The sequence below is a fragment of the Delphinapterus leucas genome, chromosome 13 (genome assembly GCF_059928025.1).
Source record: "Delphinapterus leucas isolate spDelLeu-1000000601 "Yukka" chromosome 13, BTC_Dleu_Yukka2, whole genome shotgun sequence".
Taxonomy (NCBI): Eukaryota; Metazoa; Chordata; class Mammalia; order Artiodactyla; family Monodontidae; genus Delphinapterus; species Delphinapterus leucas.
Genome location: NC_143141.1, coordinates 9,586,361 through 9,610,563, shown reverse-complemented (window position 1 = coordinate 9,610,563; position 24,203 = coordinate 9,586,361). Strand labels below are relative to the sequence as shown.

At 50.1% G+C, this 24,203-nt stretch overlaps 3 protein-coding genes across 3 annotated transcripts in view; 2 read left to right on the top strand and 1 right to left on the bottom strand.

Annotated features, from left to right (window-relative positions):
* The first annotated feature begins 738 nt into the window (after window positions 1–738).
* On the top strand, window positions 739–2,577 carry COX5B (cytochrome c oxidase subunit 5B). The gene is made up of 4 exons (XM_022599253.2): window positions 739–890; window positions 1,464–1,537; window positions 1,706–1,805; window positions 2,379–2,577. Exons 1-4 carry the CDS (start codon window positions 788–790, stop codon window positions 2,489–2,491), a joined length of 390 nt encoding a protein of 129 aa, XP_022454961.1. The 5' UTR covers window positions 739–787; the 3' UTR covers window positions 2,492–2,577.
* A 6,356-nt stretch (window positions 2,578–8,933) lies between these two features.
* On the bottom strand, window positions 8,934–19,918 carry ACTR1B (actin related protein 1B). The gene is made up of 11 exons (XM_022599197.3): window positions 19,747–19,918; window positions 17,801–17,865; window positions 16,509–16,584; window positions 15,345–15,470; window positions 14,869–14,993; window positions 14,410–14,626; window positions 14,196–14,288; window positions 13,919–14,093; window positions 12,777–12,838; window positions 12,484–12,524; window positions 8,934–12,289 (listed from the first exon to the last, which is right to left on the bottom strand). Exons 1-11 carry the CDS (start codon window positions 19,792–19,794, stop codon window positions 12,187–12,189), a joined length of 1,131 nt encoding a protein of 376 aa, XP_022454905.1. The 5' UTR covers window positions 19,795–19,918; the 3' UTR covers window positions 8,934–12,186.
* The window catches only part of C13H2orf92 (chromosome 13 C2orf92 homolog), a 31,388-nt gene continuing 26,977 nt past the window's right edge, over window positions 19,793–24,203 (top strand). Inside the window, exons 1-2 of the mRNA XM_089894197.1 lie at window positions 19,793–19,836; window positions 19,990–20,093. Of these exons, the coding sequence (XP_089750323.1) occupies window positions 19,793–19,836; window positions 19,990–20,093 (148 nt within the window). The remainder of the gene's footprint in view (window positions 19,837–19,989; window positions 20,094–24,203) is intronic.

The window sequence follows — 24,203 nt, the reverse complement described above, 5'->3', positions numbered from 1 at the left end:
TTATCAACTCCGCTTCCTGCTTCCCCTCCCTTAACCTCTTCTGAGTTAACAGCCTCCCAGTAGCCACCCCTTTACCCCACATCACCAAGGTCTTTGGTCCTGGGAGGGGCCCACAATCTGGCCCTACCGTCCTCCCCCTCCCCAGCCTCGCCTCAGGCCTGGACCTCATCACCTCAAAACCACTGTAACAGGAAACTGATGCTAGGACTGCGGGCAGGTCCTTCCCAAGTTCTTGTAGGCTGGGCCACAAGTTTGCAGTGGCTCACACGCTGCCAGGAGGACCAGCATCACAATTAGCATGCATCACAACTGACACAGTGGCCTCTGGGAGTCCACTCGTAAATCTGGACAGTTTGGTGTGCGGCAGGTATCCTGACAGGCACTGGCTTCACGTCTTGCATCAGCTGCCTGAGCACCAGTATCATGCAAGAAGCACAGGAACTCGTGTGGTTGACCCGTTCCAGGGACGAGGGCCCTGAGGCCCACAGACGCAAAACGAGTTGCACCCAATCCCAGCGTTACTAAACGTCAGTGTCGCCAGAAGCCTACAATTGAGACCCTGACCGCCTCTACGCCTTCCCGGCTGCACGGCGGACGCAATGAAGCAGAGCTACGCATGCGCAGCCTTTCCCGCGGCCCCGCCCCCCGGCCGAGTCAGGTTAGTGGGGCGGGCTCCAGGCCGGAAGGAAGCGGAAGGTGGACACGGAGGGGAAAGAAGCCCTCCCCCGGAAGTCCCTTCTGCCTCCGTAGCCTGCTCCCGGAAGTGCTGGTGTTTGTAGCTGGCGTGATGGCTTCAAGGTTACTCCGCGGAGCTGGAGTGCTGGCCGCGCAGGCCCTGAGGGCCCGCGGTCCCAGTGGAGTCTCCGTGGTGCGCTCTATGGCGTCTGGAGGTACTTGGCCTGCAGGGAGCGCCGGGGACCAGTGCCGTTGCCCTCCCGGGGTGGTGTTAAGGCAGCAAGGAGCGGGGGGGTTGAGGCCGTTCAGCTCCTCCGGGCACCAGTGACCGCCCCAACGGACCCGAGAACCTCAGACTCCGCGGGCGTCTCCCCGTTGTTCTCGGCCGCCGCTGCTACTGACCACCATACTGACCCCTCTGCGAAAAAATCCTAAATGGAGACGCCGGGTGACCTTGGTGGGCAGGGGTTGCATCCGGGACGTGGGGGGGGGGGGGCTAAGCCGCCCTTCAGGCCCGCGCCCGCCTCAAGGCCGATGCACTCCCCTAGGACTCTGGTTGACCTGGTTTTAGAAAAAATGTGCCGAAAAATGGGCTTCCGTGGTCGAAGGAAGAAAGGATCACCCCGTGTACCACTTTTGGGTATCGTGACTCTGGTCCTTAGGGGTCAGTGGGTATGGGTAACCTCTAGGAGCCTGTGGACCCACTAAAAGTATGCAGAGGTGTCCATATGTGCATTTTCCTTAATGATCATTTCGGGCGACATCATAATTCACGTGTTTTCCTTTAGGTGGTGTTCCTACCGACGATGAGCAGGCCACCGGGCTGGAGAGGGAGGTCATGCTGGCTGCACGCAAGGGACTGGTGAGGAGAACCTTGTGTCTTCTTGGGAGCTCATGGCCTTGGATGGAGTCAGAGCGGCCTCCTCTCTGGGAGCCTTCCATCCAGGAAACCTGGCTTGTGGGAACAGTACTGCTAGCCCCTAGAGGGTAGGGGTCATTTGGCATAACGGATCCTTCATTTGTTTTTCAGGACCCGTATAATATGCTCGCCCCAAAGGCAGCCTCAGGTACCAAGGAAGACCCTAATTTAGTCCCCTCCGTCACCAATAAGCGGATAGTGGGCTGCATCTGTAAGTACCTCACCACTGTTTTCTTGTCCATTTGTTTAATATTTGTTTAATATACAGGATGTCTGTCAGCTGCTTCACCTCTGTTGTTGTGTGTGAGTGTAGGTATATAAAGAAGATGTGTGTGTAAATAAGTTGTTCTAAGGGTCTTGGCCCTCAGGCCTCTCTGCCCGAGTAGGTCATCCTTAATGGTAAAGAGGCCTGGAACATCAATAATACTGGCTCATTGGAGAGGCAGTGTGAAGGAGTATTCATCTACAAAATATTTATTGTACTTTCTCTTTGCCACACGCCATGTTAGGCACTAGGGGTACATACCACGATGGACCCAGCTTTGGGTTTCTACATAGGCAGGGAACTGTGAGAACCTGTGGTGACTCTGATAAGAGATCAGCTTACTCACAGGTAAACTTGGCCTCAGTTTCTTCATCTGAAAAATGGGGAGAGAGCTTGAACTGATCTCTTAAGGTGTCAGCCATAACTCTGTGTCTCAGAGGTGTCTGAGGAAGAGAGGTTAACGTTGAAAAAGTCCCTTCTTCTAGGCTGGATGGCCTTCAGCCACCTTTTTTCTTTCAGGTGAAGAAGACAACAGTGCTGTCATCTGGTTCTGGCTGCATAAGGGCGAGGCCCAGCGATGCCCTAGCTGTGGAACCCATTACAAGCTGGTGCCCCACCAGCTGGCCCACTGAGCCCCTGCACTAACTCGCTCAAAATGTGATGTAAAGTTTCTTCTTTCCAGTAAAGACTAGCCATTACATTGGCTTCTCCTCCCGTAGTTGGCTGGTCTTATTTCTTTCCTGTGTTTTTTGGGAAGGAATGGATGATTATGTTGGGAATAGCTATCTGTTAATACTAGCTTGCCATCCACTTGCTTTTGAACACCGAGATTGCCAGTTCCCTAATGCAGTGGTAGCTACCACCTGGCATGGGGAAAATGGGCTGTGGAGTCAGGCCGACTGGACTTGTAATACTGGCTCCATCATCTAGCTTTGTCACTGGGGGCCTGCTCTCTGAGGGTGGGTTACATCTTAATATAAATAAATAAATAAATACCTTGTGAGGTGTTAGGAATAATATATATAAAAAGAGCCTGGCAGATAGTAGGTCCTCACATTATTGTAAAGACAGAGTGGCCTTGTGGGGAGAGTTTTGGCTTTGAAGTCTTAAGGGACCCAGGTTCAAAGCATAGTTCATGGGGATGCCATCAGCAAAATGTAGAATATGGGACAATTCCAGAAACCAGCAGCCAGTTTCTTCAAATAAATTGCAAGCAGAAAAAAAACAGGTATGAGTACTTATCAAGTGAAACATGAGGAAGATACCAACCAAGAGCAGTGCGTGGACCTTGTTTGGATCTTGACGTGAGAAAATCAACTGTAAAGAAAAAAATCAAATACGGATATTTGGTATTTAGGGACTTATTAAATTTTAGACATGTTAAAGGAATTCGTTTGTTTTTTTTTATGCTTTAGTAATATATACTGAGCTACTTAGGGGTGAAGTATGTCTGAGATTAACTTTAAAACAGAAGAAGGAAGAGAGTAGTTTGGGATATGACTGGTCCATTGTAGCCAGGTACAAGAGGGATTGTTGTGGGCTTCCCTGGTGGCGCAGTGGTTGGGAGTCCGCCTGCCGATTCAGGGGACACAGGTTCATGCCCCGGGCCGGAAAGATCCCACGTGCCACGGAGCGGCTGGGCCCGTGAGCCATGGCCGCTGAGCCTGCGCGTCCTGAGCCTGTGCTCCGCAATGGGAGAGGCCACAGCAGTGAGAGGCCCGTGTACTGCAAAAAAAAAAAAAAAAGAGGGGTTGTCGTTTTTCTACTTTTGTGTATGTTTGAACTTTATCATAATAATAAACCAAAAAAAAAAAAAGTTGAGAGAAACAAAAGCCCGATTCAGTCCCTTTATACCTGTGACACCTTGGACAATTAATTTCTCAAAAGCTGTTTTATCTGTAAAATGGAAATAGAACATATCTTGTTTTGGGATTTGCCATAGAGGTGGCTTTGGTTACTATTGCCACAAAATTGATCCAAACTAGATCTGTAAGTTGAATTGATAATGGGAGAGAAAAGCCCCTTCTTTCATCTTTTTTTTTTAATTTAAATTTATTTATTTACTTTTGGCTGCACTGGGTCTTCGTTACTGTGCATGGGCTTTCTCTAGTTGTGGTGAGCGGGGGCTACTCTTTGTTGCGGTGCGTGGGCTTCTCACTATGGTGACTTCTCTTGTAGAACACGGGCTCTAGGCGCGCAGGCTCAGTAGTTGTGGCTCGCGGTCTCTAGAGTGCAGGCTCAGTAGTGGCGCACGGGCTTAGTTGCTCCGCGGCATGTGGGATCTTCCTGGACCAGGGCTCGAACCCATGTCCCCTGCATTGGCAGGTGGATTTTCAACCACTGTGCCACCAGGGAAGCCTCTTCCCTTCATCTTGCCTTACTCCTCTTAAAGGTACAAAGCTACTGCTTCCTTTCCTGGCTGTCATCTCATTTCCAGGAAATGTCCAAGCATTTATCTGCCATTCAGGGCCATTCTCTGGGAAGGGGACACCTAAATAGCCACCTACCACTCCCACCTTAAATGCTGTTATAAACAAGAGTTTCCCAGTCAGGAAGACTGGTTTAGTGCTACCCTCAAGCCCTCTTGTCTGGCCCACCTCCTGCATCCTCTTTCCTTTTTCACCGTCTCCCTTTCCAGTCAAAACTCTGCTTAGAGTGGACTTTTTGACTCTTCACATCATTACTTATTCCATCTGCTTCCTCCCTCATCTCCAAGCCCACCTTGCATCTTTATTATTTTTTAACTTTTAAAATGGAAATATATTACAATATTATGTTTCAGTTGTACTACATTATGAAATGATCACCATAAGTCTAGTAACCATCTGTCCCCATACAAAGTTATTAAACTATTATTGACTGTATTCTTTACGCCATATATTACATCCCCATGGCTTATTTATTTTGCAACTGGAGGTTTGTACCTCTTAATTCCCTTCACCTATTTTGCTCCTACCCCCCTCCCCTGTTCTCTGTATCTGTGAGTCTATTTTCATTTTGTTTTTTAGATTCCACATGTAAGTGAGATCTTACAGTTTTTGTCTTTCTCTGTTTGACTTATTTCACTGAGCATAATACCCTCTAGGTCGACCGATGTTGTCACAAACGGCAATATTTCATTCTTTTTTATGGTGGAGTAATATTCCATTGCATATATGTATATATTCATCTATTGCTGGACACTCAACATTGCTTCTGTATCTTAGCTATTATAAATAATGCTGAAATGAACCTTGGTATGCACATATCTTTTTGAATTAGTTTTTTTCTTTGGGTAAATACCCAGAAGTGAAATTGCTGGATCATATGGCAGTTCTATTTTTAATTTTTTGAGAAAATTCCATACTGTTTTCCATAGTGGCTGCACCAATATACATTCTCACCAATAGTGCACAAGGGTTTCCTTTTCTCCACATCCTTGCCAAATTAGTTATTTGTTGCCTTTTTGCTGATAGCCATTCTGATAGGTGTGAGATGTTATCTCATTATGGTTTTGATTTGCACTTCCCTGATGATTAGTGATGTTGAGCATCTTTTCATGAGTCTGTTGGCCATCTATACGTGTTTAGGAAAATATTCAGGTCCTCTGCCCATTTTGTAATTAAGTTGTTTGTTTTTTTGATGTTGAGTTGTATGAGTTCTTCATCCATTTTGGATATTAACCCTTATTGGATATATTATTTGTAAATATCTTCTCCCATTCAGTAGGCAGACTGTTTGTTTTTTTGATACAAATCTGTTTCATTGACCTATGTGTCTTTTTGTGCCAGTGCCATACTGTATTGATTGCTGTAGCTTTGAAGTATAGATTAAAATCAGGGAGCATGACACCTCCATCTTCCTTCTTCTTTCTCAAGATTGCTTTGGCTATCAGGGTCTTTTGTAGTTCCATACAAACTCTGGAATTATTTCTTCTAGTTCTGTGAAAAACGCCACTGGTATTTTGATAGGGATTTCATTGAATCTGTAGATTGCCTTAGATACCCCCTTGCTTTTCTCTTTTAAAAATTTTAACCAGTTTTCCCCTAAGAAAGAAAAATCTCCATATATTTCCAGACTGTGGTGGCAGAATAATGGTCCCCCAAAGATGTCCATGTCCTAATCCCAGAACCTGTGAATATGTTAGGTCGAACAGTAAAAGGTTATTAAGATTGCAGACAGAATTAAGGTTGCTAATCAGCTGACCTTAAAATAGGGAGAGTAACCTGGATTATCCAGGTGGGCCCAATAATCACAAGGGCCGCAGAAGAATGAGAGTCAGGGGGATGTGACTGTGGAAGAATGGTCAGAGGGATGCATTGTTACTGGTTTAAAGATGGAAAAAGGGGATCACAGGCTAAGGAATGCAGTTAACCTCTAGAAGCTGGGAAAAGCAAGGAAATGATTCTCCCCCAGTCTCCACAAAGAAACACAGCCCTGCTGCCACATTGATTTCAGTGCAGTGAGACCCATGACAGACTTCTATAGAACTGTAATGCTTTAATGGCATCAATAGATCAGTAAATTCAAGTCCTGTCTCCTGGGTTAGTGGGTCTCAAATTTCGCTGCACATTAGAATCACCTGGGTATATTTTTGTTCCCCCATACCCGGCTCACACCCGGACCACTGAAGCAGAGTCTCTGGGGGTGAGACCCAGGCATTATTACTTTATAAAGTTCCCCAGGTGCTTTCAACATGCCGCCAAGGCAGAGAACCTCTACCTCAGGCTAACCACAAAAGCACAAAAGCATGAAGAGCTCTTTTTCTTGCCTGTTGGTAACTGGGAGCCCTAGGGGCAAAGAGGAAATGTAACACCCTTCACTAGGAGCACCAGACCCTTGCCTGTGGGTAGAAATGGGCTCCATCTAGCCATTTAGCAGCTTAGAAATTGGATCCTGTCTCTCCTCACTAGGCAAGAATACAGGTATCTCTCTAATGGTATTTATTAAACAACCTGAAAGTACAAAGATCTTTTTTTCTGGAACCACTTGAGTAAGTTGCTGTCTGATGCCCCATCACAGGTTAGTGTGCATTTCCTACAAAGACATTCTCTCCTATACCTGCAATATGACTATCAAAGTCAGGAAATTACAACTTGTACATTTCTACCATTTAATCCTCAGACCCTGTTCAAGTTTTGCTAAATGTTCCAATAACGTCCTTTATAGCAAAGAATCCAGTTCCTGTTACCTTTAGTTGTTATGTCCCTTTAGCCTTCTCCATTCTGGAACAGTTCTTCAGTCTTTCCTTGATTCCTGTGACATTGACACCTTTGAAAATTACACCAAGAACTTAGGTTTGTCTGATGTTTCCTCATGATTGGATTCAGGTTATGCATCTTGGGCAGGAGTAACAGGTGATGCTGGACACTTCTCAGTGGGCACGTGACGTCGATTTGTCCATTTGCTGATGAGGTGTTCACTTTGGTCACTTGATTAAAGTAATGTCTGCCAGGTTTCTTCACTGTATAGTTGCCCCTTAAATATTATTATTATTATTTTAAATTTAATTTTAGTTTTTTAGCCATGCCATGCGACTTGCGGGATCTTAATTCCCTGACCAGGGCTTGAACCCTTGCCCTCAGCAGTGAAAGCGCAGAGTCCTAACTACTGGACCACCAGGGAATTCCTACCCCTTAATTTTTTTTTTTAATTTTAATTAATTAATTTATTTTTGTCTGTGTTGGGTCTTCGGTGCTGCGCACAGGCTTTCTCTAGTTGCGGTGAGTGGGGGCTACTCTTTGTTGTGGTGTGTGGGCTTCTCGTTGCGGTGGCTTCTCTTGTTGGGAGCACGGGCTCTAGGCGTGAGGGCTCAGTAGCTATGGCACATGGGCTTAGTTGCTTTGCGGCATGTGGGGTCTTCCTGGACCAGGGCTCGAGCCCATGTCCCCTGCATTGGCAGGCGGATTCTTAACCACTGCGCCACCAGGGAAGTCCCCACCACCCCTTAATTATTAATAAGTATCTTACAGGGCAATACTTTGAGATGTCAATACCCTGTACCTCATCGAACTTTCAATTTATTAATTTATATCAGTATAGACTTATGCTTTCACATTGTATTCAATGAATTATAATTCATAACTGTCATTATTTTTTGATGTTTAATTTGTTCCAAATTTGACCAGTGGAAGCTTCTTCAAGCAGGCTCCTGTGGCCTTTTGACATGTCCCTATCATTCTTGTAGCACTTCTTTTATTCTCTGGCACAAAATGTTGCAGGCTGTTAAACCCGTGAGGTAGGTGCTATTATTATCACCCCCATATTAGAGATGCGGGAACCTAGGAACAGCTCCAGATTACACAGCTAGTTAGTTGTGGTGGCAGGATTGTGAATCCAGACCATTTAGCTCAAGCCTGAGCTTTTCCCCTCTAAGTTTTTATTTTGCAATAATTTTAGACCTATAGAAAAGTTGCAAAATTAGTACAGAGTTCCTGCTTACCTTTCACCAGTTTCTGCTAACATTAACCTATGACATTAACACATAGTACAGTGACTGAAGCCAGGAAATTCACATTGATACAGTACTATTAACTGATTTTGCCGGCTTTTTCAGTAAGGTCCTTTTCTGATCAGAATCTCATGTTGCATTTCACTGTCATACCTCCTTGGTCTCCTCAAACCCGTGACAGTTCCTCAGTCTTTGTCTTTATAATCTGTCACTTTTGAACAAGATCGCTGGTCCACTGATTTATAGAATGCCCTCAGTTTGGGTTCGCCTGCTGTTTGCTCCTGGTTAGGTGGAGGTTATCCAAGAACACACAGGTCACATTGCCATCTCTTAATGCACCACGTCAAGATGGTGATTACCGGGGATGTAAACTTTGATCATTTGGTTAAGGTGATATCTACTAGGTTTCTCCACTGTAAGGTTACTATTTTTCCTTTTTTAATCAGTAAGTACCTCATGGGGAGATACTTTGAGACAGCGCAAATGTCCTTATTTTTCGCTTACTAGTTTTTGCATCCATTTTTGCCTGCAGCAATGATAACTGTGATGTTTGCCTAACAGTGATTTTGTTATTCCTTCTGCATTCATTAATTGGAATTCTAGAAGTAAGAACTGTCCCTTCTCCCCCATGATTGATCTCAGACTGGACTCATGACTATTTTATTCTATGACTTATAATCCAGTATAATACAAATATAATCCAGTATAATACAAATATAATCCAGCATAATACAAATATAATCCAGTATAGTACAAATATAATCCAGTATAATACAAATTTGACCACTGGGTGCTCCTGCAAGTTGTTTCCCAAGTCCTTTAGAGAGGCCATCTTCTTTTTTGAGCACTTTCTTCCTTTACAGTACCACAGGATATTGTAGGCTAGGCTCATTTTATACTTTCTCTGCCCCAGGTCTGCGATTTCTCCAAGGACCTCTGGTTCCTTTTATTGAAGAATGGTATTTAGAAACCAAGATCTGGATACTATATGTGCTTATTGCCACTGGCGTGTCATTGTCTCTAGGCCCTCTGAGCAGACAGGGCTAAGAAATATACACACATATATTCTAACCCATTTACTTCAGTATCTTTCTGTATGTATGATAAAAGCCATGAGTTCATACTACCTCCAATCCCCATCCAGCACCACAGGGTTCATTCTAGCCTTATCACCTTCTCATCTGTAGCTTTTTTTCCAACAGTGTGAAACCCAGCAGGGCTAGAGCTCTGTAACCACACCATCCCTGCAGGAGAGGGAGTAGGGAGAGTGTTGCTCGGCCTTAAAGGATGGGATTTTGACAGACATTAGGGAAAGTCATTCCCAGCAGACAGAAGACCATGAGTAGAGGCTGGCAGGCAAATCAGGGCATGACAATGCCTAAGCCTAACACAGGGAAGGAACAAGACTCCAAAGGGCCACAATTAAACGCAACAATGCATAGCTCATGAGGGCAATTTCACCAGCAGTTTCGCATCAGTTCAGTTTTATTTCACCGAGCAGTGGAGAACCGCCTGACATTTTGGATTAGGAAGTGGCAGAACCAAGGCTATCTGGGCTTTGGATCCAAGGGCAAATGGATTGGGTGGGGAGGATGGAGCTGTGGTCATGAGCTAGGGTGGTGGCGGTGGCTACTGTGGAAAAGAAACCAGGTGGGAAAGGCGCTACAGAACCAACAGAACCTGGCAACTGACAGAATGTGGGGAAGGTAAGAGGAGGGAGAAGGCAAAGTGACAAGGCTCTAAGCCTGTGTGCTTGGGAGAAAGTGGTACCATAAACAGAATCCCAAACAAAGGTTTCTCTGTAAGTTCTGTTTCCCCCTTGGGGACAGGCACGCTGTGACCACAAAGCCTCACAAAATGTTCTCTGAAGACAGGCCTGACTCAGTGACGTCTCTCCTCCTGCCTGATCTCTTGAGTTCCGGGCCCTCCCTCGGCCCCACCAAGTCCATTGCCTTCAACACACAGCTACGATAACCACGCGCCCCTGACTGACTGCCCATCACTCAGGACACAGCTAAAAACCCTCCCGAGGCCCCCTACATGCTGGCCCCAACTTACCCCTCTGGTTTACCTCACATTATAGCCAGAGACCACTCACGCTGCCCTGCGCCTTAGCCCCGCTTGGGCCCATGTCCTTTTTTTCTAGCCCCACCGGTCCCAGGCGTCTCCTTGAACTCTTACCTCTCCCAGGAACACCCCCTCTTTACCTGGCTAACCCCTCCTACACCTGTGCAAGTCCGCCTGCCCCACCTGCTGGCTTAGATGCCCCTCCCCTTGGCCCCCCAGCTCTGTACTGAAATGCCCTGTTTATCTTTCTCCCCTGATCTGTGTTTTTAGGGGCAAAGGTATGTCTTGTTTACCGCTGGCTCCAAACACAAGGCACCTCCTGGACATACTGTAGCTGTTCTTGATGTAAGTACTTGATGAGGAAGGAGAGGGTAGACACTCTCAACTCACTTCTCACTGCTCCCTCTCCGTCCACTGCCCTTCCTCTCCTTGCTGCTCAGCTTACTCTCTCAGAGCCCAGCTCATCGACACAGCCTTCTACATCTCTCCCATCATCCCCCTTCCTGACTTGGCTGAACTTGGATCCTGTATCAGTTCGGGCTTGGTCTATTGGCCTCAGCTACATCTGAGCCAGGCAGCAGAGGTGCTCAAACAGAACAGGTGAGGTGGATGCACCCAGCCCCAGCCCCGCCTGCCACAAGGCCCCATCCAAGAATAAAGGGGAGAAAGGCAGCCTGTTCTCCTGGCAGACTGCAGCAAGCGTGTAAAGAGGCTGGGGAATTCAGCCACCAGGTTGAGAGCCCAGCCTCCTGGGGCCTCCCGTGCCACGTTGCCCCGCCAACCACTGAAATCTCAGGCTTCTGAGCTACAGCCAGTGCCGTGCTGCTTTGGTCCTCAGGGATGGATGAGCAAACAACAGTGCAAAGAACCACAAGAAAACAGAGCCATACACTGGGCCTTGTCCATAATTATTACTATAATGATTTACAAAAAAATTTTTTTCAGGCAACTGTGTTAAATTATTGTACATTTGTGGGCGAGGGAGTTGGGAGTCCTGGCCACAAGGTAAATGAAGACCTCTTCTGTGGGAGAGGTGGGAGGAGGAAGTGTGCCCTCCTCACCCCCACTAGGTCTGACTTGTGATTAAGTGGCTTCCCTTCAACAAATGAAGACCATTCACCCTTCCTATCCCAGGTACTGGTGTAAAGGACAGGAAGCAGCAAGTCACTGAAGTGCTTTGAAGGGGAGAACGCAACACGCTGCGGCCGCCCAAACCCAGTGCATCCTCTGCTCTGGCTCCAAAGGGTCGGACCCCAGTCCAGACTCCTTATGGGGGACGGAAGAAGACTGACAAGAACTCAGTCTACACCAAGGCACCCATCCAGAAAGATGGGAGAACAGAGTGTGAAAGGGTCAGGGATGCCTAGGTGTGGCCCTCCGGGCTGCTCTGCTGGGTCAGGAAGAGGAGGTGGCATGAGAAGCAGTGGCACCCCCTCCTCCACCCCACTCCGCAAGGCTAGTATACAGGCATCCAGGCACCTGGCCCTGCCGGAGAAAATGGGGGTATTTGGGTGTCTGGCCTTGGAGCTCGGGGCAGCAGAGAGTCATGGGCCTAATTGGTTCTGCCAAGGGGGACACCCAGAACCGCCCAAAGCTGGGCCCCTCAATTCCCATCTTCCAGCTCAAGCCTCCCATCCATGCAGCTAATGTTACTGTGTGTGCGTGTGTGTGTGGGGAGGGCTGCAGGGAAGCACTGTTGCACCACTTGCCGAGGGTTCAGGGCATGCAGGGGGCCCCGAGGCCTAGTATGTGAACCGGACCAGAAAGGGTTAAGGACTCTGGCTCCCCTTTCCTCCCATCTTCCCAACGCTACACCTTCCTCCTTGGGCACTAGAAGGTTTTACGATGAATAGCCCGGGAGCCATCCTCTTCATATTCCTTTTTGGATACCCACATCTTCTTAAAAGTGTCCAGCGAGGCCAGGATGGAGCCACTGTGAGGAGGGAGGGAGAGCAGTCTTGTGGACCTGAGGGCTGAGCCAACCGCCCTCCCTGGGCGCCCAGAGCTCCACTTCCCTTACCTGGGAGGGAAACCCACCCACCTCCACCTGGCCTGGGCCAACCCGGGGAGAAGTGTCCAGGGCACAATGGTCTCCTCCCAGAGCCCTCCCCGTGAGCCCCGCCTCACCCGATCCACGTGGAGTACAGCCGTTCCTGAGGGGCTGAGATCTAGAGGGAGCAAGCGGCAACGTGACTGCCCCACCCCCGCACAGAAGCCCCAGTCCCAGCCTCAGGGAGGGGGGGCCTTTCTCCCAGTGCCCAAGGCCAGGCAGCAAGTGCCTCAGCTGGCAGCAGGGGGAGCAGCAGGGCTGGGCTGGGCTTGGAAGGCAGAGGGCATCTGAGGGTGGTTCTTGCTCTTTCCTCCCTGGGTCCAGGTTGCCCAGCACCCCCATGCCCCATGGGGACTCCCCATAACCTCACCTTGATTTTGACGTCTTTGGGGGCAAGCTTCTTTACTTCACTTAGTAATCGGTCGCCAAAGCCTGTGAACACAAGGCTGGCTGAACTGGGGGTCCACATCCGACCCTTTACCACTAGCTCCCCCGCATCCAAGCTCTGGTGCCCCAGCCCCAGGTGCTGCCACGCTTGTTTTTGCCATTCTTGCCAGGATTAAGGGTAAGGGCAAGCCACCCCAAAGGCATAAAAGATCCAGCAGGATGCCTACAGGTGGGCCCAGCTTCCTTCCTCAGGAAGGCAGCATGAGATAGAACCCCAAGTCACTCAGCTCTGCCCGACCCCTACACTCTCCCTCACGCGCTGCTCTGGAGCCAAAACCGCCAGAAGCAAAGGCAAAGGCGAACGACGAGTCAGGAGGACACGCCTGCCACTTCTACCCAGCAGATGGGCAAACACACACAGTGTCGGGATGGCGCCGGGGGACTCTCGTCCATAACTGATGGGGGTGAAAGTGGCACAGCCTCTCAGGAGGGAAACTCTGGTGATATCTACCAGGTAACAAATGCACATACGCACCCTCTTACTCAGCAATTCTAGTCCTAGGATTTTTCTTCTAGGTATATTCTCATCACGTGAAGTAACAGTGTATGAGGTCAACCATTGGAGCATCTTTGTGATCAGAAAGAATTTCACCATCCCCAAGGCCATCCGCAGGTTAACAATTAAATGGCACATCCATCCCATAAGGCCAGATAAGAGAACTTACACTCTAGGAAAGATCTTCTGGATGTGGTGCAAAGTCAAAAATACATGGCGTGGAGCTTCAGTACACTAAGGTCTGTGTAAAAAGGGAGTGCTTATTCATGCACAGGTGTTACCTGAGAAACTAACAATTCCTGTGGGGAGGGAACTGGGTGACCAGGACAATGGGAGAAGGCAGACTTCATCTAATACATTTTAGACCTCGTTAAACTTATCACCTATTTACAAAGTAAACAAAATTTAATTTTAAATCTTTCTCTTAAAAAAAACAAAACCAAAAACTGAGCACCCAAAAATCCAACAGGAAATGGGCCATCTCCCAGGCTTCTAGGAAGTGGGATGCAGTCTGAGGGTCCAGCTGCCCTTGGCCTCCAAGTCATACTACCACCTCCCAATTGTGGTACCTTTGAAAAGTGTGGAGCCACCGGAGAGCACGATGTTGGCGAACAGCGTCCGGCGAAGGTCCATGTCAGACTTGTGGATGGCGAAGGCCAGCACCTCGTGGAGCCCCTCGCTCTCATCCCCTATCAGGTCTGGCTGGAACAGCAGCTCGGGGGCCCGGAAACGCGCTGGCCCCACCTTGGGAACACAAGATTGAGGCAGACAGGCCTCCTCCTCCTCCTCCTCCTCCAGGTCCTGGCATCACTCCTGCCCCCGCCCGGGGCCGGCCTGGCAACTTACGTCGAGGGTGCTGCCGTCTGGCAAGGTGTACTGCACCTTCTCTGTCTCCAGAGCCTCATCCTTCTGCGGGCTGATGGACAGGTAGCAGGCCCGCTGCAGTGAGCGGGGACACAGCCCTCAGGAGGCGGCAACCGGGACACCCGCACCCAGGGCTCAACCTTACGCCGGGTCCGACCACCCCCCGCCCCGTTCCCCACCTCCTGCCCTGCGTCACCTCTTTGATGGTCCGGACAACCTCAAACTCTGCCGAGGTGTGAAAGTCAACCCCCTCCTTGCGCAGCTGCAGCCGGAGGTAGCGGGAGACGTCGCGGCCGGCAATGTCCACCCGCATGATGGAGTGCGGCATGGCAAAGCCCTCGTAGATGGGGACGGCGTGAGTGACCCCATCCCCTGAGTCCAGAACGACTCCCGTCGTGCGTCCTGTTGCATACCTGTCACCAGGTCAGCATCCCTTCACCTCAGCCACTGAGGCATGGGGACCTCCTCACCCCTGGAAGGGACCCCGGGACATGTGCATCATCTGGTCTGAAAAAGGGACCCGCGAGACTCCCTAAAGGGCCGGTCATGAGGGGGCTGTCTCTACAGGGAAGTCAGACGCCGGGTCACCCCGAGCAGGAGGCGGCCCCCAGGGAGGACGGAGGTGGAGGGGCCGCGGGGCTGAGGGCGCACTCACAGGCTAAGCACGGCCTGCATGGAGATGAACAGGGCTGGCACGCTGAAGGTCTCAAAGAGCACCTCTGCCGCCTTCTCCCGGTTCTTACATGGGTTGAGCGGAGCTTCCGTGAGAAGAACAGGATGCTGCAAGGGACGCCAGAGTTGCCGGCAGATGCAAAGACAGCATGCTGGCGCTGCAATGGTCCTTCCAGAGAGCCACCCGCCCCTGTGAGCACGTGACGCTGCGGCCTGCCGTCCCTCCCGACGGCACAAGCCCACCATCTGCCGGTAGTTTTACTCTTCCAAAGATCCAGCGCTCCCTGGAAAATTCTGCTCGGCAGCCACGGACTGTGTGGACCCAGGCCCACGCAACACAGAGGCGGCAGGCCCTGACAAAGCCAGAGGAAACGAGGAAGCCTGACTGGGACGCCGCGGGCAGGGAGAGGACACCGCAGGGAGAACCGGGCCCCCCAGCGGGAGGGGCCACTGCCCCACCTCCTCGGAGAAGGTCTGCAGCTGGTCCTTGGAGTAGACGTACTGCCAGATGCGCTCCATGTCGTTCCAGTCCCGCACCACGCCGTGCTCCATGGGGTAGCGGATGGCCAGCAGCCCCCGGTGCTCCTGCGGAGGGGGGAGGCCCGCTGTGGCACCAGACATTCACCCAGCAACTGCTCCCTGCCCGCCTGGGAGCTGCCCCTTCATCCGCTCGCCGGGTGTCCCCATGCCCTGTGACAGGTCCTGAACCCAGCACAGGCTCATCTGTCCAACTGCTTCTCAGGCTCTCAGAGCCCAGCCAGTCTCCAAGGCCAGGACCAGAGAGGGTGGCAGAGTGCTCCCTCCCACCCTGCAGTCCCCTCCCTCCCTCCACAGCCCTTCGTCCTCTACACTCACGGCCAGCACAGCCTGACCTCCATCCCCCACCACTTCAGTGCCAGGAGCCCCCACGTAGGCCGATCCTACTTGGTCCCCTCCTGCGGTCACGTGCTGCCACCGCTCCTCCCAGGCACAGCTGGATGCCGTGAGCCACCTCTTTGCGCCTCTCACGCGGACCTGCCCTTCAACTTCCCCCCAAACGTGCCCCTTCCTGCCCAGCGCCACTTGGCCTCTCACCCACAGCCGCGGCTCCTCCTGACCCCACCTCCTGAGAGCCCCATTATCTGCACCCCGAGCCCTCGGCACCCCACACCGTAGACACCCCAGGTGCCTAAACTGCACTTGCCTGTTATCTCTGCCACCCTCACCCCCATTCACTCCTCCTCCCAAGGGCCTCATCTGGCCGTGCAGCCTCTAGGTGTCTCCCCAGCTGGAGCACAAGAGCTGGCCCTCTCACTCAGGTCATCAAGTCCCAGTGATTCAGACTTTTAAGTCACATTTTAACCAGTTCTTTCCTTTGTAGTTTCTAAAAGACAGGGCATGTGAAATGGTCTAACTCTGCTGCCCTATACAGGAACAATGGCCCCATCGCACAGAGCAAAGGGACCATGGTGCAGTACCGCTGAGCTGCAGCCTGGATCCTGGAGCCAGGAGGGCACCCAGCAGATGGCCTCAGAGAACAGATGCCCAGGGCCCTCTCTGGCGGTACAGCTCTGATCACCAGTCAAGGCTCCTGGGACAATGAAGACCCAAAACCCAGAAAAAGGCAGGTTCCACAGGTATTACCTCTGCTTTTGGTCCAATGAAGAGGTCCCCTTCCAGGGCTCCAGCCATCACCCGCATGTGTTTGGGGCGTCCGACACTGCGAAGACAGGAGAGGTCAGGGAGGTGGGCAGGGGGCACAGCTGAGCCCAGTCCAGGAAGACCAAAGTCCAACTCCAATGTTCAAGAGGGTAACTGTACTCAAAGCATCAGGAGGTGGCCACGGGGCAAAGGTCAGAACCTAGGCCTATGGGCCATGGGACTACAGAGTAGGCCTTGGCAGGACAGAAGACTCAGGGTCAGAAGACGAGGTGTTACTTCCATTTCCCACCAGCCCTCCCAGAGACAGCTGAGAGCTCTGTAATGTCAGCCCTGGCAGAGGGTCAGCTTCTGTAGCCACGATGACTCAGCCCACGCTCTTGATTTCAGGAGGGCAGACCAAGGCGGGGTGGCCCCAGGGAACTGGGCTGTGGCTCCCTCGTACACCCCTCTCTCACTCAGTCAGTCCTGCCCCTTCCCACTGCCAGGGCTTCCAGAACAGAGATGCAATTCTTGGCAGAGTGGATGGGCTACCATTACAAAATCTGACCCAAGTTCCCTGCACATCAAGAGGAACCTTTAATTACATTCAACGTGAGTTCAAAAGGAAAGCTGAGGCCCCACTGGATGCTTTAGGCTGGCTCTGTCTTGATATAGCCAGCCATTTCAGGGGCCTTAGGACTCCCTCACCCCGGCTTGGGCCACTAAACCCTAAAACCTCCCGGATTTGAGACGAGACACGGCCGAGGGAAAACTTCCCGATGGGCTACAGTGGCCGGAGGAGCACTCCAGGCTTTCTCCAGGTTTCACCTCCCCCTTACCTCTGCCACCACTGGCACCATTCAGGCAAAGACCCTCCTTGACTGAACAAAATATTTTCTAGAGTCTGAAAATAAATGGGCCCTGAAGAAAACACTTCCCGGGAGGAAGGGGTGGTATTAACTCCCCACTTTTTCCTCTGAGTCTAGGTCTCTCTCCTGGAGATGTCTCTCTCTTATTCTTGCTGCTGCTACCACACCCTGTCCCGAGAGGAATGCTGGTGGCTTCTCCTCCTTCCTGGCTAAAGGAGGGACCAAAATTAGCCTCCAAAGAGGAGGGGGAAGCCCAGAGCACATGTCTTCTCCTTCCAGCACCCTTAAGAGCAACAGCTTCACAAATCTGGAGTTTTCCCTACAGGTGGGGACAAGAGTTGGCCTCAAAGAGAGCTGTGACACAGGACCCACGTTCTCTGCGGAAGCAAACCGAAGGGTTAGGGATGCTGCCTGAGAAACACTTACTAGTTTGGGAAACAGTATTTGGGAATCTGGTCTCCTGCAAAGCCAGCCTTGATCACCCCCGAACCCTGCAAAGAAAAACAATGTTTAGCTCCCAACATTCACCTCCACATGAAGGCAGTGCCCTGCCATGGAGAGGGCTGCTGCCCCACCATGGCAGCCCGGGGTGGCAGCCTGAGATCCTGCCAAGAGGGCAAGGCCATTTACAAGTACACCAGTGGTACAAAACCGGGAGCGATTTTGCATCCCCTCCCCCAAATTTGACAATGTCTGGAGACTGGGGAGCGGAGGCTGCCACTCGCTTCTAGGTAGAGGCCAGGGGTGCTGTTACACATCTTAAGAGGCACAGGACAGCCCCACATAACCAAGAATTATCTAGGCCAAAGTGTCACTAGTGTGGAGACGGAGGAACCACGAAGTACATCCTCGTCTGTACACTCCAAGGTCAGCTCCAGGCAGGAGGACTCCATAGCAGCACAAGCTACTCCCAAAACCCAGCTAGAAGCAACCCATAAGCTTTTTGCAACACTCTCTGGCACCCTCCCCTCAGCAACCACGGGCCACATACAGGACCCGCTGGGGAAGATCACTGGGTTCACTGGGACAACTGGCACCTATCCTCAAGTGGCTTCTCCAGAGACTACAGGAGGACAGCTTGGTCTTGCCACTGCTCCAGCATGGAAGCTGGACTTAGAATATCTTAAAGGGAACCTGGCATCTAGAAACCTCCCACTCACTGCAGGAATGAGCATCTCAACCTCTCTTCCCATAGATCTCCATCACAACCCTTGGGGTCTGCAGAGCAGAAATAAACATCCCCAAGTTACAGAGGAGGGGCTGGAAGCCCAGAGGAACCAAACAGGTTGCCCTCTAAACTCATTAACTTGTTGATTAGCCCGCCAAGTAAGGAACTGGCCTGATCTTTCCTGTAGCCTGGTGGAGAGCATGCTTCAAGCCCAGCTCTAGCCTTATTAAACATCCCCTGCTGTGACTCAGGGCACGTACATGGGTATTCCAAAAAAGACAGCCGTTCAGGGATTACAGGGAGACAGATCCCAGAAAGAGAAGTGAGTCATTATCAAAAACTCCAAGGCCCACACACCAGAGGCAGATACCCAGCTAGGGGCAGATCCACAGATCCCTGCCCTTCATTTTCTTCCCGTGGACCAGAAAACATGCTGAGCCCCAGTGCTGAAGGACAAACCACAATGAAGCCAGGCAACTTTCCTCTGAGGTTTGCAAACAATGTTCCCAAACTGCTATGGGTCCTGGGAAGAGTAGTCCTGAATTCTCTCCACTGCCCTGCCGGCTGTGGAACTTCTGCTTGGCTCGGGGAGCACTAAGGGGGAGGGTCAAAGTAGCCAAGTGGCCAGCCAGGTGGTGGCGGCTATGTGGTGGGCAGAGCTTAACCTGCATTTTCGCCAGTCCCAGGAAAAGGGCGCAGTAGGGCCTGCCCACTCTGGTAGTGCTGCCTGGGGGTGCAGCACTTGGAAAGAGCTGTTGTAGAGGACCCCAGGCCAACCTTCTCCAAAAGATGGGGCCAGCAGTGTGCAAGAGGGCAGCCAGGGCCACAGCCTGAGAAGAGGTAAAGGGGCTGGGGTCGAAGCCTGCCCAGCAACCCCACTCTCAACTGAGAAAGGTCCGGGGTGCCTCGGCCGGGCCGCCCGACTGTCACCCCACCTCTCCGGATGCTGACCAAGGGCCGCCAGAACGATGGGACCCCCTTCGTCTCCGGACCTCCCCGCCCGGCTCAGGGAGGGCTCGGACTGGGGTTCCGCCGCGCCAGCGGGGGGCTGGCCCCGTGGCCCCAACTACAGGGCCACGTGGGTACGCCGGCAGGGGTGGCGGGCGGGCAGTGAGCTAGGGACCAGCCGAGTCTGTCGGGGGTCCCCGCGTGCACTCCCGCGTGCACTGCTGCGTGCGCCCTCCCCCCGGCTGCCGAGCCTCACGTTGTCGATGACCACGGGCTGGTTGGCGATGATGTCGTAGGACTCCATGGCCGGGCCGGGCCGGCCCTGCCCAGCAGGCGGGCTGCAGGAGTGACCAACGGCGGCCTGGCCCGCTGACCCGGACAGCAGCGGCTCCTGACGCGGTGCTGCGCCCCTCCCACCCCGAGCGCGCAGCCTACGCAAGCCCGGCGGAGATTTCTGGGGGGCGGGCCCCGCGGCCAATCACCGCTCCCACCTGGGCAGATTGACGGCGGGCCCCCGGGTCCCGCGGCGGGCAAAGGGGCGGGGCCGCCTGTCCTGGCCAGCCAATGGAGACGGCCCGGAGGAATCGCTGGGGAGCTTCCAAGGTAGGCTGCACCGTGTGGGGGGTGACGTCATTGCCCCGCGCTTAAGGAGGACGCGGTCAGAGAGCGGTGGGCTGCTAGGTCGCTTGTCCAGGGAGACTGCTTTCCCGAGCTTCAGCACCTCCGACCACGCTTCTTCGTGAGCTCGCCGTCCCCGAGGAGACCGGTGGTGGATATTTCACCCAAAGCATTTCTTTATTGAGCACTGAGGAGGATCCTTTTCCTTGTAAAAACGACAGTTTCGTGGCAACGGTAGCTGGAGTGAATGGAACACCTGCTATGTGCTTGCGGAGCACTCCTACCCACTTTACGTAGATTACTATATTACACCCTTGCAATAACTGTATGAGGTATTATTATTCCCATTTTACAGATTTGGGAACCGAGGAGGCTCACGCGTGTGTAACTTGCCCAAGGTTATCCAGCTGGCAGCAGCTGGGATTAGCTTGCGGTCAGCCTCCAGCCGCGTTGGGGTCAACTGCTGCAACAGGGCAAGAAGATACCGAGTCCTGAATTCATTGACCAAACTGAGCCATAGTTATTTGCCGCTCTGTATAACTTTCCCACTAGACTGTGAGATTAAATTCGGTAAAATTGAAGCACGACATCATACAGAAGAGTGCAGAAATCGTAAATGTACATTTCAGTGAATTATTAACATGTGGACACGCCCGTAACCATCACTGAGTTTAAGAATCAGAGCATGACCAGCTCCCTGGAAGCCTCCCACCCCTCTCGTTCACTGCCCTATTCCTCCTCCGAGGTGACCACTATCCTGCATTCTACCGGTCACCACAGGTTAGTTTTGACTATTTTGGAATTTTATGCAAATAGAATCATAGGTAGGTGTTCATTTGTATTTGGTGTCTATGCATTCATAAAATGGGTCAACGTGCAATTGTTTAAGATAATGAAGGAGTTATATATAATCTGATATGAAATACATCAGGACATATGGCTAAGTCAAAGCAAAGAAAGCCAGTCACAGTGTCCAGAATGTTCTATGTGTGAATGGCTCTGAAAAGTGTATGAGGCACCTTCAAGACTCTTTAATATGGGAAAGGGGCCACCATAAATGTGGGGAAATGAAGGGCAAATTCTTTTTACAATGTAAACTTTTAAATTTTGGTGTTTTTAACTTGTTCTGTGTCTCTCTGCTTTGCAAATAAGATCATCTATACCATTTTTTCTAGATTCCACATATATGTGTTAATATACGATATTTGTTTTTCTGTCTGACTTACTTCACTCTGTATGACACTCTCTAGGTCCATCCACATCTCTACAAATGACCCAATTTTGTTCCTTTTAATGGCTGAATAATATTCCATTCTATATATGTACCACATCTTCTTTATCCATTCCTCTGTTGACGGACACTTACGTTGCTTCCATGTCCTGGCTATTGTAAATAGTGCTGCTATGAACATTGGGGTGCATGTGTCTTTTTGAATTATGGTTTTCTCCGGGTATATGCCCAGTAGTGGGATTGCTGGGTCACATGTATATCCACTCTTTTTTAGATTCTTTTTCTTAACCCATTTTTAAGTGTACAGTTCAGTGGTATTAAATACATTCATAATGTACAACTATTACCACCATCCATCTCCAGAAGCTTTTTCACCTTATAAAACTGAAACTCTATACTCATTAAACAGTAACTCCCCATTCCCCATGTGACAGAACTTCCTTCCTTTTTACAGCTGAATTATATTCCATTGTATGTATATACCACATTTTGCTTATCCATTCACCTACTGATGAATTCTTGGGTTGCTTCCACATTTTAGCTATTGTAAATAACACTGCTGTGAACATTGGTGTATACATACCTCTTTGAGACTTTGCTTTCAATTCTCTGGGATATATAACCAGATATGGGATTGCTGGATCATATTATAATTCTATTTTTGATTGTTTGAAGAACAGCCATACTGTTTTCCATAGTGGGTGCATCATTTTTCATTCTCAACAACAGTGCACAAGGGTTCCAGTTTCTCCACAGCCTCACCACGCTGGTTAGTTTCTGTTTTTGTTTTTGTTTTGGATTGTAGCCATCCTAATTGGTATGAGGTGGTAGCTCATCATAGGTTTGATTTGCATTTCTCTAATGATTCATGATGTTGCGTATCTTTTCATTTGCTTATTGGCCATTTGTATATCTTCTTTGGGTAAATGTCTATTCAAGTCCTTTACCATTTTTTTTTTTTTTTGGGCTGTGTTGGATCTTCGTTGCTGCGCGCGGGCTTTCTCTAGTTGCGGTGAGTAGAGGCTGCTCTTTATTGTGGTGTGCGGGCTTCTGATTGCCGTGGTTTCTCTTGTTGAGGAGCACGGGCTTTAGGTGCACGGGCTTCAGTAGTTGTGGCTCACGGGCTCTAGAGCACAGGCTCAGTAGTTGTGGCGCATGGGCTTAGTTGCTCTGTGGCATGTGGGATCTTCCCGGACCAGGGCTCGAACCTGTGTCCCCTGCGTTGGCAGGCGGATTCTTAACCACTGCGCCACCAGGGAAGTCCCCTTTACCCATTTTAAAATTTTTTTTTCTTTTTTTTTAGTGGCAATTAAGTCCTGAGTTTAGTTTTATTTATTTATTTATTAATTTTTTTGCGGTACACAGGCCTCTCACCGTTGTGGCCTCTCCCATTGCGGAGCACAGGCTCCGGACGTGCAGGCTCAGCGGCCATGGCTCACGAGCCCAGCCGCTCCACAGCATGTGGGATCTTCCCGGACCGGGGCACGAACCCGTGTCCCCTGCATCGGCAGGCGGACTCTCAACCACTGCGCCACCAGGGAAGCCCTTGAATTGTTTTTTTTGGTGAGTTTTAGGAGTTCTCTATATTTTGGATATTAATCCCTTATCAAATATGTGGTTTGCAAATATTTTCTATGGGTTGCCTTTTTACTCTGTTAATAATGTCTTTTGATACACAAAAGTTAAAAATTTTCATGAAATCTAATTTCCCTATTTTTTTCTTTTGTTGCCTGTGCCTTTGGTGTCATATCTGAGATATCATCGCCAAATTCAATGTCCTGAAGCTTTGCCCTATGTTTTATTCTAAGAGTTTTGTAGTTTTTGCTCTTATATTTAAGTCTTTGACCCATTTGAGTTAATTTTTGTATATGAGGTTAGGTAAGAGTCCAATTTCATTCTTTTGCACGTGGATGTCCAGTTTTCCCAGCACCATTTGTTGAAAGGATTTACCTTTCCCTGCTGAAAGGTTTCAGCATCCTTGACAAAAATCACTTGACCATATATGTGGGGGCTTATTTCTGGGCGGTCTATTCTATTCCATTGGTCTATATGTCTGTCTTTATGATATATCCCTTTGTTTTTTTTGGCTGCGCTGGGCAGCTTGTGGGATCTTTGTTCCTCAACCAGGGATGGAACCCGTGCCCCCTGCAGTGGAAGTGCAGAGTCCTAACCATTGGACACCCAGGGATTTCCCGATATATATTACTTTTAAAAAAATAAGTTTAGTTATTTATTTATTTTTGGCTGTGTTGGGTCTTCATTGCTGTGTGTGGGCTTTCTCTAGTTGAGGTGAGCAGGGGTTACTCTTTGTTGCGGTGCGTGGGCTTCTCATTCTCATGGCTTCTCTTGTTGTGGAGCACGGGCTCTAGGCACGTGGGCTTCAGCAGTTGTGGCACGTGGGCTCAGTAGTTGTGGCTTGTGGGCTCTAGAGCTCAGCCTCAGTAGTTGTGGCGCACGGGCTTAGTTGCTCCATGGCATGTGGGATCTTCCTGGGCCAGGGCTCGAACCTGTGTCCCTTGCATTGGCAGGCAGATTCTTAACCACTGCGCCAGCAGGGAATCCCCCGATAAAGAGTATAACTACTCTTTATCAAATTGAGAAAATTCCCTTTGTTTTCTAGTTAATGGGAGTTTTATCCTGAATGGATGTTTGATTTCGTCAAATGCTTTTTCTGATCATCTGTTGTGATGAGCATATGATTTTTGTATTAACATGATGAATTACACTGATTTATTTTTGAATGTTCAATCAGTTTTACATTCCTGGAATAAATGTCATTTAGTTATGATATATTATCCTTTAAAAAAATATTGTTGGATTCAATTTGCTAAAAGTTTGTTAAGAATTCTTACATCTATGTTTAT